Source organism: Eublepharis macularius, chromosome 6 (assembly GCF_028583425.1).
Source record: "Eublepharis macularius isolate TG4126 chromosome 6, MPM_Emac_v1.0, whole genome shotgun sequence".
Classification (NCBI taxonomy): domain Eukaryota; kingdom Metazoa; phylum Chordata; class Lepidosauria; order Squamata; family Eublepharidae; genus Eublepharis; species Eublepharis macularius.
In genome coordinates, this window is record NC_072795.1 from 102538109 (window position 1) to 102552241 (window position 14133).

General features: G+C 41.3%; 1 protein-coding gene across 1 annotated transcript in view; it reads right to left on the minus strand.

Moving 5' to 3' along the window:
• HECTD2 (HECT domain E3 ubiquitin protein ligase 2) overlaps positions 1 to 14133 on the minus strand; it is a 70063-nt gene that overhangs the window by 13460 nt on the left and 42470 nt on the right. Inside the window, exons 9-14 of the mRNA XM_054982977.1 lie at positions 12761 to 12909; positions 11408 to 11531; positions 8777 to 8873; positions 7690 to 7797; positions 3214 to 3346; positions 1956 to 2044 (exon numbers count right to left, since the gene is read on the minus strand). Coding sequence (XP_054838952.1) covers positions 1956 to 2044; positions 3214 to 3346; positions 7690 to 7797; positions 8777 to 8873; positions 11408 to 11531; positions 12761 to 12909 — 700 coding nt within the window. The remainder of the gene's footprint in view (positions 1 to 1955; positions 2045 to 3213; positions 3347 to 7689; positions 7798 to 8776; positions 8874 to 11407; positions 11532 to 12760; positions 12910 to 14133) is intronic.

Genomic DNA, 14133 nt, shown 5'->3' on the forward strand with positions numbered 1-14133 from the left:
TAAGTTTAAAGCCACACTCATCTATTAGGATATCTTAATATACATATAGTAATAGTTGAAAAAGAAAATCTAAAGATAGCTTGTAAATAATAAAATAAATGATATATTGTTGAAGGCTTTCATGGCCAGATAACGATGGTTGTTGTGGATTTTCCAGGGTGTATAGCTGTGGTCTTGGCATTGTAGTTCCTGACGTTTCACCAGCAGCTGTGACTGGCATCTTCAGAGGTGTAGCACCAAAAGACAGAGATCTCTCAGTGTCACAGTGTGGAGATGATGTTGGCAGGTAATATCATCTCCACACTGTGATACTGAGAGATCTCCGTCTTTACCCGCCAACATCTTCTCCACACTGTGACACTGAGAGATCTCTATCTTTTGGTGCTACACCTCTGAAGATGCCAGTCACAGCTGCTGGCGAAACATCAGGAACTACAATGCCAAGACCATGGCTATACAGCCTGGAAAATCCATAACAACCAATAAAATAACTGACAGATGAGAAATTGACAGTTGAGAAATGTTGTTCATTTATGTTTAAATGACCAGCATTTTAGGAAACTGTACTCTAATGTTGTATAGTAGCCAATTAACCAATTACAATAAAACATTTTTAACAAGTCACTAAATACCATTATATTTTAGAGCAAAAATGTATGAAAGGAAAAACAGATAACTTGAAAAAATTGAATGTGAAATGATAAGAAATCTGAAATCTAAACTAGAAAAGTTTCATAATTTCAGCCTTGCAATTTGCCACTGCTGAGTATCTTCTAGGAGGCAAACTGTACTTGCATGTGCATCCCTTTCTGAGAGCAGTTCTACGTTTCAATCAGCAATCATGTCTCAGTAGATACCACAATGTCATACCAGTGTTTCTTGTGGCAAACACAAAGTGAGAACAACAGACATAAATCCTCAAACATGAGTTTAAGGACATGTATCTGTCATTCATATGTCATTCATATTTGCTGCAGAAGACACCAGGGTACATTAAAAAACAAGGTTGCTGCATGAAGTGTGCACTCCTTTCCCCAATAAAGCAAATAAAAGAAAATAACGCAGGGGAAGTCTTAAGTCCCCTGTTCCTGCATGCTATGATTCAGATCAGGCCTCCATGTGGCTGGGAACTTAGTTCTGAGCATTGAACTCCCAGTGCACATCAGATCAAAAGTACTTATGGTGGACTTGGGTGTGACACAAGGATAACATAGGGTGCCATTGGGCCTCAAAAGACAGCGACTGTCTTACAGTCACCCAGAAAGCTGCATGGAGTTTCCCAGATCCTAGTTTGACATACTACCACTATGCCATTTTGTCTTCAAATTCCAAATACAGCATCAGAATACGGAATTTCAATTTACTCCCCAAACCCCAAACAGAAAACCTATACTAGCACAGTAAAGGTCAGAGTGCTAGGTTCAATTAAAATGTCCAACAAACATACCAGAGTTTGTTCATAACAAGCATGAACCTGATTAACTATCAGGCTCATGCATTCTTTCCTTCCCCTCTTATACAACCATGCCAAGATAAAAATCCCAATTTTTCAATGATCTCTACTTAGTCATGACAACCAGATGTGGCCAGTAATCAGGAGGACTCACATTTTAATCCTGATTAAGAATACCAGTTACTGCGGAAAAATAAGTTTTGGAAGGTGCATTTGAACATAAGAACCATCTAGACTCAGTTAATCAATGAGCACCACATAAGTGGAGGGGAAATGGAGTGTGTGAGCCAGTGATTAATTCATTCTTGAATTTTACATTTAATGAAATACAGATGGTACTTTTTAAATTCACAAATATTTGTACACAGATATTGACTTCACAAACAATGCAATGATTCTATGAAAGACCCCTCCCCCAAAAGAATACATAAAGTATAAAATATTCTTGATATTTTTCTGTTTGCTATGCATACAGCACCTTCTAGTGGGCAGTAAAGGATACAGCGCCAACCAATCGGAATTCAGAATAATTATCACAGTTTAAGCTACTAAACCAATGACAGTGGGAATCCTTGTGATATGTAAACATGCCTGTAGAAGAGAGCAAACATTTTATATTAACTAATATCTCAAATACAGGGTGTCAAAAGTCAAGACAATTTAAGCAGGATTCTTTCAAACTGACTTAAATAATCACAAATCAGTCAAAGGTGCAGCACTTTTAAGTGGTTTATTTTGTCAGATAAGAGCTTTCATTGACTAAATTCTTATGATATCTGAGCACTAGAAAATAAACTCCATTAAATAATTGCATGTGGCTCACAGATGGTTTAAACAGTTGCTTTTATTTCCAATTGCTTTTCCTTTCATTATTTATCAGAATGTATAATTGTTAAAGTAAAACACAAAAATCCTAAACAAGATAAATTTGGAGACTGAGTAGAAAAATAGTGCTATAAATCTAACAAACAACAACATCAACAAAGTTATAAGGAATGATTTGGCACAGGTAGCTGATGCAACAGTGGCTGTCGTCACACGGGCCCTTATTTCGTCAGTTTTGCACCAGAAATCATTTCTTCTGTTATCATTATTAGAACGGATTCTCCCATCTTTTGATGACTGCTTGCACTTCCAATCAGTCACATTAAAAGGGAAAAGTGCAATTCGACGGTCAGTCAAAGTGCCTCTGGAAACAGGGCCCTAAAAATCCCGCCCCTTAAATTTTTTTCCTGCATATTTGCACTATATCGCTCTTCTGTTAAAACAATGTTGTGCTGGGCCAACCCAAAAGCCAACCGTGATAGGTAGCAGAGGTTTCCAGCCCATGGCAGAATATCACTATAGCGCTATAAGGCTGATGTTTTTTAAAAAAAAAATACTTTGAGGCTTAATTGTGGGTCGCGCTGGGGCTTGTGGGAGAGTAGGGCAGGAGAATCAGTGTTAGGTGAGACAGATGATCAGGGAGAGTGAGCGTTTTGGTCTTGCAAAGTGTTCATAGTCAATCCAGGGCATTCACATGGAAGCGGATAAAGACGACATAAAGAGTCACAAAGCATGAATTGGGGAGAATGGCGAAATCGCAAGAGAGCCGGAATAAGGTGAGCATTCAGCGGGAGATGGCGCTAGTTTGGTGCTAAATTTATGGCCGTGTGATGATGGCCAGTATTCATTTTGCTTTTCAAAAGAAGACCCCTTTACATTTATTAACTCTCATCTTATTTATGCAATTTTAGAAGAGCTTCAGTTTAGATATTTACCATAATCTGGATGAAAAATCTGTCGAATCAGAAGCAGAAACCATTCTTTTGTTAGGCCACCCATGTCAAGACCAGCCTCTCCTACAAAAGTAACTTTTAATTTTTTTTTCAAGTCTGCCCTCTTCCTTGTCAACTATTTAAAAGAAAAAAATATAAACAGGAATACAATTGAACTGAATAACAAAGACAAATAGATTTTCTTTAGCTTCCTTCCGAGCAAAATATCATTTCTATCATTCTTATTTAACACAAAATATTAATTTACTGGATTCTCTAAAGTTCAAACATGGCTAAACACAGCTGGTTGGCTTTAGAGGACTCATTCTCCAGGATGTGGGACTGGGTTTTCTTCACTCTTTGAATCAGAGGGAAATATTTGAATGCCATGGTTACAGGAGCTCAAGCTATGCTTTAATGCACTTAGTTTCCATACTGCTTCTCTTATGGGTTCACAGTGTAATTTCCATGGGAAAGAAATGGTTGACATACTGAGGGATTTTTTTTCATTGCCAGCGTGCAGCAGTCTGTGTGTGTGTGTGTGTGTGTGGAATGATATGGTATAACTTGATCTTGAAAGCTAAGCAGGGTTGGTACTTGGATGGGGGACCACCAAGGAAGACTTTGGAGAGGAAAACAGTGGAAAACCATCTCTGCTTCTCATTTGCCTTGAAAGCCTTTGCTGAAGTCACAAGTCCATTGAGACTTGATGGCACATACATACATGGATACAGCATTCAGGGAGGCCTGCCTGCAGCAATAATCCATTAAAACATGCATGCACATGGAATCAGTCTCTACACAAAATTATGAGACCCCAGGCAACATTTTGTTCTTGAAGTTTACAAGAAGAACTTCTCATAGGTCTAATGTAGCACTATCATTTTGTCTAACAGCCAAAGACTGACCCCCAGGTGAACAGCCATATCTGTGGAATAGGATCCACCATGGCTATCATTTAAGATTCTACAAACCCAGGGGAACCTAAAGTACTGTGTGGAAACTAGTGGTGGCCAGGTCCAGAAGAAGAGGAACAGTAGGTGGTAGCCAACTAGAGAACGAAGCAAGGGGCGAGAGCCAGCAGGAAGGGAGGGAACAAGCCAAAAATGTAGCCAGCAACAAAAGGAAAACTAGGATTATTACCTTATATCATAATACATAAACATGTGTGTTGAAGAGTATTAGGTACTAAATACTTCAGGTGAATTACTAAAGATAAAGGAAGAGTACCTTTAATTATCTTGTTCCATGTAAGGTTCACAAAGATGTGTTTTACTCAGTTCTTCCAGTACTATCCATGTTTGTGGTAGCATTAAATTGATTTACACACACTGTGGTACAATTCTCACATCAGTAAGATATAAATATGTTCCACAGTTTTCAACTGAGGCAAGCAGTACTGAATAAATTATGCATAGTTTCTTAAAATTGTTTTGTATGTGGTATTTCTTCAATTACCTTCCCATGTCTTCCAAGATTTTATACCACAGAACATGACTGTGGAAGTATAGAATCATCTTTATTTCTCAGAAGGACTCAGGCATCACAATCTTGAAGGAGGGACTGGAAGCCAATTAGGAGCTATGCTGGCGTATCCTGGATTTACGCTGGCATAACCCCGCCCCCCATGATGGCGCAGTGGCCCATTTATTAAACCAGGTGTGTACACTGCACTTAAAGCCTCTAAATATACAATAATAATGCCAGCCTGCACTGTGTACTCTACACTTCACTATATTAGCCAGCTTTTCTGTTGGTCCAAGATAGAAAAGAAGCCCCTTTTGACCTCTCGAATGGCTATGCCTGCAATTGTGGGACTCAAATGAACTAAACGCTCTATAGGATAGGGTTGCACTGTGGAAGTGAACTGTATGATTGCCCCTCCTTACTCTTGTGTCAGTGGAAACATTTATTTATTTACTTCATTTAAACTAAAGCAGCTTACATCATTTTTCTCTGCTCCATTTTATCCTCTCAACCCTGTGCTGTGACAGTGACCAGTCCAAGGTCACCTAGCAAACTTTCATGGCACAGAAGGATCTCCCAGATCCTAGTCTGCTACAGGTCTAATGAAAACTTGTATATTAGTAAGGAGGTGGTGGCCTAAATGTGTTTTAATTGAGTTGTCCTGTTCTGAGTTAAATTATTCAATATGTTTATATTTTATATTTTTATTGTTTTATATTTGTATGTTTTATTTTTGCTGTACACCGCCCTGAGTCCTTCGGGAGATGGGCGGTATAAAAATTCAATTAAAGTTAAAGTTAAAGTTAAAGTACATCAGTAAAGAGATGTGTGTTAACTCAGTTGTGGGCATCAGCACTCATGTAGATGTGCCTGAACACAATTATAGAGTACGAAGAATCAGTTACATTCTGGAAAAGTAGATTGATGAGCAAGGTATTTCCAGGATGGTTGTTGTGGGTTTTCCGGGCTGTATTGCCGTGGTCTTGGCATTGTAGTTCCTGACGTTTCGCCAGCAGCTGTGGCTGGCATCTTCAGAGGTGTAGCACCAAAAGACAGAGATCTCTCAGTGTCACAGTGTGGAAAAGATGTAGGTCATTTGTATCTACTCAGGAGGGATGGGGTTGAGCTGAGTCATCCTGTAAGAGTTTCCCAGGGTGTGGAATGCTAATGGTGGGAGGCTTCACTGTATCCTGAGGAGGTTCTTTTGCATATGGATTGGTACTTGATGTGCTAATCTTCTCTGCAGGGCTATTGTCGGGGATAGAATGTTTTGTTAGCCTGGAGTTTTTCAGAACTGGAAACCATGCTCTGTTCATTCTTAAGGTTTCTTCTTTCCTGTTGAAGTTTTGCTTATGCTTGTGAATTTCAATGGCTTCCCTGTGCAGTCTGACAAAGTAGTTGGAAGTGTTGTCCAGTATTTTGGTGTCCTGGAATAAGATACTGTGCCCTGTTTGAGTTAGGCTATGTTCAGCCACTGCTGATTTTTCAGGTTGTCCAAGTCTGCAGTGTCTTTCATGTTCTTTTATTCTTGTCTGGATGCTACGCTTTGTGGTCCCGATGTAAACTTGTCCACAGCTGCAGGGTATACGGTATACTCCTGCAGAGGTGAGGGGGTCTCTACTGTCTTTTGCTGATCGTTGCATCTGTTGTATTTTTCGGGTGGGTCTGAATACTTCTTGAAACGTCAGGAACTACAATGCCAAGACCATGGCAATACAGCCCGGAAAACCCACAACAGCCATCGTTCTCTGGCCGTGAAAGCCTTCGACAATATTTCCAGGATACCAATCTGAATCTGTTAGAATATGAAAGTGTCAGCAATATTTTCCAACAATCATCCTACTATATAAAAGGCTAACCGTAATCCTGACAACTCACTTCATACCAAGATGCGCCTCCAGAGGCCACTGCTGTGGAGGGAAGCCCAGAAGAGGCAGCCTGTTCCTCTAGAGAGCATGCTGTGGTGGGAAGCCCAGGCTAGGATTGGGCGTGGAGCAGATAGCAATGCCCGCCCCGCCTTCACCTAGCTGGGATCAGGAGCAGAGCAGGTGGCAATACCCCCCCCCTTCACCCGGCCGGGATCAGGCGCTGAGCAGGAGGCAATGCCTGCTCCCCCTTCAACCCACCAGAATCAGGTGTGGAGCAGGTGGCAATGCCTGCCCCCTTCACATGGAAAGAATCATGGAAAGAATCATGGAAAGAATCAGCAGGAGGCAATGCTCGTCCCCCCTTCACCCATCTGGGATCAGGCGTGGAGCAGGTGGCAATGCCCGCCCCCCGCCTTCACCCTGTTGGGATCAGACACAGAGCAGGTGGAAATGTCGAACCCCTCTTCACCTTGTCAGGATCTGGAGCAGAGCAGGCAGTAAAGCCCTCCCCCCCCTCATCCAGCCTGGTCAGTAGCTGAGCAGGCAGCAATGCCTCCCCCCTGCCTTCACCTAGCCAGGATCAGGTGTGGAGCAGGAGGCAATGCCCAGCAATGCTCCCTTCACCCAGCAGGGATCAGGAGAGGAGGAGGTGGCAATGCCCACCCCTCTGCCTTCACTCAGATGGGATCAGGTGTGGAGAAGGAGGCAATGCCTGGCCCCCTTCACCCACCCAGGATCAGGTACAAAGCAGGAGGCAATGCCCACCCCCCTTCCCTCAGTCAGGATCAGGCATGGTGCAGGTGTCAATGCTCCCCTTCACCCAGCTGGGATCAGGAGTGAAGCAGGTGGCAATGCCCGCCCACCACCTTCACCCAGCCAGGATCAGGAGCAGAGCAAGTGGCAATGCCTGCCCTCCTTCAACCTGCTGGAATCAGGCATGGAGCAGGCAGCAATGACTCCCCCCCCTTCACTGGGCTGGAATCAGGAGCAGAGCAGGTAGCAATGCCTGTCCCCCACCTTCACCCCACCAGGATCAGTCATGGAGGAGGAGGCAATGCCCGCCTGCCTGCCCTCCCCTTTCTAGTGCCCGTTGTATTTTTCCCCACAACGGGCTTTGTTACTAGTCAGAAAATATTTTACATACCTCATCCAATGAATCACTGACTAGATGCATTCTTCTCACTTTCACATTTAGGAACAACATATTCATATCAGGCCTTTGCCTCCGTGATACTTTATCCACAAGGCTTTGCTGTTTAGAATTCAAGAGAAAGAAAGGTTAACATATAAACCCTTTACCAGAAACTACAGTATATCATTATCTAATAGCCTTTGGGCTCCCATCAAACAGAGTCCATGGGATGGCCGCTTAAAGTGATACCACACAAACATAAACATATGCCAGTTAAAGACACTAGCATCATTCCTCTGTACAGTATTGGTATGCTGTAGTGGTGACAAGAAGAATGATGCACCTAGCGCAGCACAGCTAGATCTACACTGTCAGAAAACAAACTAATACCATATACCCAATATTCAGTAACTGTCAGCAAATTATAAATATCTTAGCCCCCTTTATAATTATCATTCCCTTGCATCTGGCATCACAATACTTAGAATAATCACTAATGGGAGAAAAGAGAGAGGGTGGGTGAAAAAAGAGGTACACCTGCCTGTACAGGTAAAATTGCAATCCTGGCAATCATGACTTGCCATTGAGCCAGTCCACCCCTGGCATAAACAAGAAAGCAACTGATTAGATGTTTCAGATAAATGCTTTCCATTTTCATTAATATCTCAATCGTTTTGTTATAGCTGTTGGTTCTGGTGGAGATGAAGTAATACTGCAGTAGGTGAAAATATTTTAAAATGCAAGGCCTATCTTGTCTGTCTTCCTGTTCTGGAAGCGCGCTCCACACATCAAGTTCCTTACAAATAACTTATATAATCCAAATTATAAATCTGTTGCAAGTAAGCCAAGTTACAGGCTACAAGGGAAGGCCAAAAAACAAACAGCAAAAAACCAACCCTACAGCAGTTCAAACTTTTCAAAACCTCAAAGATAGAGTGCCATATGCAGATGAGACAGACAATCCTTAAAGGTCCACTCTTTTTAGGCTCAGCTTTCTGATGCTCAGATGAAGTGTCCAACCAAATGCACAACACCACACAAAGCAATTCATGACACTGATTTTAATAATCTCTATACTGTCATAAATAAGAACACATACCCGTGCAATATTTATCATTTGTTGTTCCGAGTCTCTTTGAATAATAACTTTTTTTGCTGCTATAGAAATAATGAATGGATATTGACAGAAGGAAAACCTAAATGATAAAGCAAATAAAAATGTAATCGCTTCCAAAGTAGTCCATTAAAAATTTTCATAGTGAATTAGCTGTGAAATACCTAAAAGCAATTGTCAAAACTGAGGTTAACCAATTTTTTTTCAAAATCACAATTTCTTATAGGTGTTTGCCTACTTAACGGGCAAAGCTATATAATATATCAGTGAACAATGGAGTTAAGCTCCAGGACTGATGAAGAAGATGAATGCAGAATGGTGGGGATTTACAAGGCAGAAATCGCAAGTAGTGTGAACCTACAACTGCTTCCCCACTGCAACCCCTCCTTTCTCTTTTTTCACTTTACTCTCCGATTAGGGTTGCCAGCGGGGCATCCCCCGCTCCCACTCTCCACCCCCGATTACCTGGCCAGCGAAGGAGGCACAGACATCCTGGAGCATGCTCCCGGGTGGCATAGTGTTTTCCTGCAGGCCCGATCTGGCCCGGAACAGGCTCAAATTGGCCTGGATTGGCCTGGAATGGGCCCCTGTGGAGCATGGGAGTGCTCCCACATGATGCAGTGGCCCATTCTAGGCTGATTCAGGCCCAATCCGGGCTGATTCTGGCCCAAATTGGCCTGGATCAGGCTGCTGCAGAGTGGGGGAGTGCTCCCATGCTCCACAGCAGTCTGTTCCAGGCCATTTTGGGCCTGATCTGGGCCCAAATTGACTCGGATCGGGCCTCTACAGAGTGCAGAAGCACTCCTGTGCTTCACAGAAGCCCAATCTGGGCCAAATTGGCCAAATTCAGGCCTGATCTGGCCCTGATTTGCCCCTCCATGAATCGCAAGAGCGATCCAGGGGGAAGCTGTGGCCCATGCGATAACATCACTTCCTGGAAATGATATTATCATGTGGGCCCTGGAGAAACAAAAGGGAAGGTAGGTGCCATGTCCTCCACCTCCCACTGGGAGGACAGGGGGACCTAGCAACCTTAGGTCACAGACAGGAAGTGTACTGGTTAATGGCAAAACAGTCTGTAGGGAGGAAATGTGGGGAAAGAAGCAGACAGCTGTCTTCCACAACAACAGTGATCTGAGCGGAATCTCATCTATACATTCTCTCTAGTGGCAAATAACTAGAGGGGCAGAAAAGAAAAATGTTAACATGGAGATCATTGCTTTGTATGAGTTCTGTGCTGACAGATGCTGAATATGTAACACAGTTAGAGACCTAAAGCTTATTATTTTGCAGTAAAATTACTGTTTTCTTCTATTTTTAAGTCTTAAACTGGAACTTGAACAAGATCATGCTGCTTCCCCAGAATCAGACGATGGTCTTGAGCAGAAAGCTCCTGTCCCAGAATGATCAACTGCCTCTGGGGTTACCTTGCTCCTGTTGCCTTCTCAACAAATAATGGACTGCAAACGCATGTTCACTGACATAATACCTTCACTCACAGACAATGCACTATGAGCTCTAAGTCTTCCTTTCAATTATCTACAGTTACATACCAATTTAACATGCTATGAACTTTTACATAATTAGTTGTGAACCTACTTTTATGAGGACTGGAAGAAACAGTCTGTTAAAGTGGCTGAATGGAGGTATTATCACATAGGCACAGAAGCTAGCAATGCATAATTAATACTATAACATTCCCTCTAGTAGTTATATAAGTGGCCCTGTAGTGATCAGTATAGCAACATAATGGACCTATCCAATTAAATGCGAAGTAATTTCTATACACCCAGAAAACACTGCAAGAATGCAGATAAGCATTATGTAGAAAGATGCACACACGGTTCTATTTACCCTCATATTGCCATGAAAACCTGGAAGCCTGAAGGCAGAGTGCAGATATATGTTATTAGTGTGCTGAATGGCCTCTTGGATAAAGGGAAACACTTGGTCTGCTGCTTTGTTTTCTGTCAAACTAGGACCTAACGGGGAAGTGAAACTGGAATATTTTTATTTATTTATTAAAACATTTATACTCTGCCTTTCTACATAGTTCAAGGCAGTTTACAAAATGATTAACAAATTTCCAAATTAAAACCAAGATGTTTGTCCAATGAAGGGAGCAGAAGGTCACCACTGGTGGTCACATAAAGATCTCAGCTCAAACCAGTTCAACACAGCATGAATGACTTACAACCTGTGCTGGACAAGGATATTCTTCTATTACAAACTTCCTATATTTGCATTTGGATGAGTATTGAGTGAATGTTGAGAAATTAACCCAATGAAGTCTTGTGAATACTTTGAAATGCACAAAATAACAATGCTGTCTGAAAAAAACTATACAATCTACTTATAACAAATGAGACGTAAAAAAAGTGAAAATCTGTACTTTTGCAAGTCCAATTATTATTTGGACTAATTTGACAATCTAATCCATTATTTATTTTGCAAGATAGCTAGCAGTTTATTTTGAAAATAACTGCAGTTCAAGATGATGCCATAGCCATAAATAAACATGAAAAAAATCATATTAATAAAAAGCAAACACATATAATACTTCAAAGAACAACAGTGAAGCTACACACTTGTCTAACAGTTACTTTTTCTTCTTACCTCTGAGAGTTTCCATAACATTGCCAATTATGATATTCTTCCATAAGATCAATATGATCCAGTGTAGAATTATAGAAATCTGTATATGGAATAATTGGAGGATTCACTAGAGTATTTGCAGCATCTGTAAAAATACATTTAAACAGTACATTTTTGGCAATGACTTGAAATTAGCTTGGTTTAGAGGCAATTTAAACTGAGATGTTGCTAAAAAAGAAATACTCTTTATTTATGACTTACAAGACAACATTAGATCTATATTTATGTCAAAGATAATTACATATGAGTCCAATTGTTCTAAGACCAATGCAGGGAGCCCATTTCAGGTGAGACAGACATTTACTACAGCTCATGCAGATCCTTTCTTGTCTACTGCTCCTTGAAGCTCATCTTTGGTCAAAAAGCTAATTTACAGTGTCATACCCACTCATTCATATTTCTGACCTCTTAGCTCACCCACGAAAGTTAAAAAATGCTACTGTAGAAAGAAGGCCTTTAAAACTGTAGGCATTCTTTGCCTGTACACATCAATGTTTTCAGTTTGAAAAGAAGCGTTGTAAATTGGGGACTGGCTTTGTACTCTCCTTTGGAGGATGGATTCAGGGCAATCACAAATTTCTAATTCGTTTCCAAGGCCAGTCAGAACATCCAGACTGGAAATTCTAGTCTTAATAAATGGTAAACGAAACATAAAACAACAGGCCTAGAGAGTGACAGGCTTTCTCTGGAATCTGCCAAAGCCAAACATACACTTCATGATGCTTATTCAGCAGTTAAATCTTTACTTTATGCTACACAATTGCTCTTTGAATATGGAAATAAACTTGTAAAAGTGCCTGATTCATCTCATAGCCGGGAAGGATAAGAATAATAAAATTGTAAATTACAAATAGCTACGGAGAACACAGATACAAGCATTATATATAGTGAACAGGGATGAAATAAAGACTTTAAGATGATTCCAATAGCTAAAATAAGGAACATTTAGATAAACCAATTTTTACGTCAGAAGGAAAAATAGAAATGGAAAATCACCAGGACTAAGGTGCACCAAATGATTTTTGCCAAGAAGAATTATCCCCATATTTAGAAAAGTTATTCAGCACAAATAATTGGTTGCCCAATATAGACACAAGTGGTTATGCAATGATATTTGTTGTATTAAAGAATAATCTTGATTTTTAATTAATACAAGTTATATATCTCATTACAATAGAAATATTCAGGCTCCTAGATCTGACGTACTATCTAGACTGCAAAGCTTTAGTTGCAGTATGATAAAAAGTAATGATGGTAAGAAAAGCATTGTGTTAGAAGAAGGAACAAAAACCAATTGCACCTGGGAAAACCTACTAAATAAAGACAAGACTTTGGTTGCGGATGGAATCCACCAGTTACACTTCTCCACAGGAGGCAGTTCTTCAGGTTTTGCAGGAAATAGACGTAAAGAAATAAACTGTAGTAATCTGTCTATGACCATCTTTAATCTCTTCTGTGACATCCTAGAAAAATATGCTGAAATTATTTTGATTTAATAACACCAGTTAGATCATAAATTCTTCATGAAGCTATCAGTTCTTTGGAGAAAATTCCATATTAGTTGTATTGCAGTATGCATGGGAATATTTGGATGTTTTGAAAAAGATAAGAAACAAATCTGCTTTGATGTAGTGCCAAACCATGGTTTTATGCTATGTGAATGCATCTGGGAGATCCCTGGATTTATACATCCTTTCTTTCCCTCAAACATGGTAAACTGCTTTCAGTGTAAATGAAATTTCAGGGAAAGCACAAGCCATAGTTTGATTGCACAAGCCATAGTTTGATTGTACCGATGTAAATGCAAACCATGGTTTGCTGTGAACAAAAAACTGATTACCTGAAGAATGTGAGGATCCCCCAAGGCTAATGCATGTAGCATAAACCTGCCTTGATGGATAACTGTCAGTAAATTGTCAAAGTTTTATTCAAGAGTGACAAATGCATAGCATTACAACTAGGATGGCCCAGTGGACAGGATAACAGTCTCTTGGTCATGAGAGATTGGTCTATTATGTGCTATGTAGGAAAAGTTCTTATTCCTCCCCCTCCTCTGCTGAATATATTGATATACCCAGGGGCGGTGCAAGGGTTTGCGGCACTTGTGGCTGGCCGCCCGGCCACCCCCCCTGCATGCGTGCAGGTGCGCACGCACCAGCCTGTGTGATGATGTCATGCATGACGTCCTCACAGGAGCACGTGTGCCGCCGCTGGCCCAATCGCTGTGGTGGGCGGCCTCTGAGCTCTCCCGCTCAGTTGCCTGCGCTGCCGCAGATGCCTGCCCGCAGCGGCTGCACCCGGCCGAGGGCTTGTGCTGGCAGCGGCGGCGGCGTGGGGCGGGAGGGATAGGAGGCTGCTGCTTTGTGGCACGCGCTCCCGCCCCTCGCGCCTCCTCTGGCGCTCCCTCCGGCACCCCGCGCCTGAGGCCACCGCCTACCTGGCCTCAATGGGCACGCCAGCCCTGGATATACCTCTGAGATATAGGGATGGATGAAATAAAAAGGATGGGCTATAAATCTAAATAACCAAGCCCCACAAAATCTTTTCTTATTCTATGTGCATCTTACAACTTCAGTGCATTACAATAAATGAATGAATAAATAAATATTTTGAATAAATAAAACTAAATACATGGTTCAGATGTAACTACATAATGCAATGTTTTACTGGAACACAAACTTCAGTTT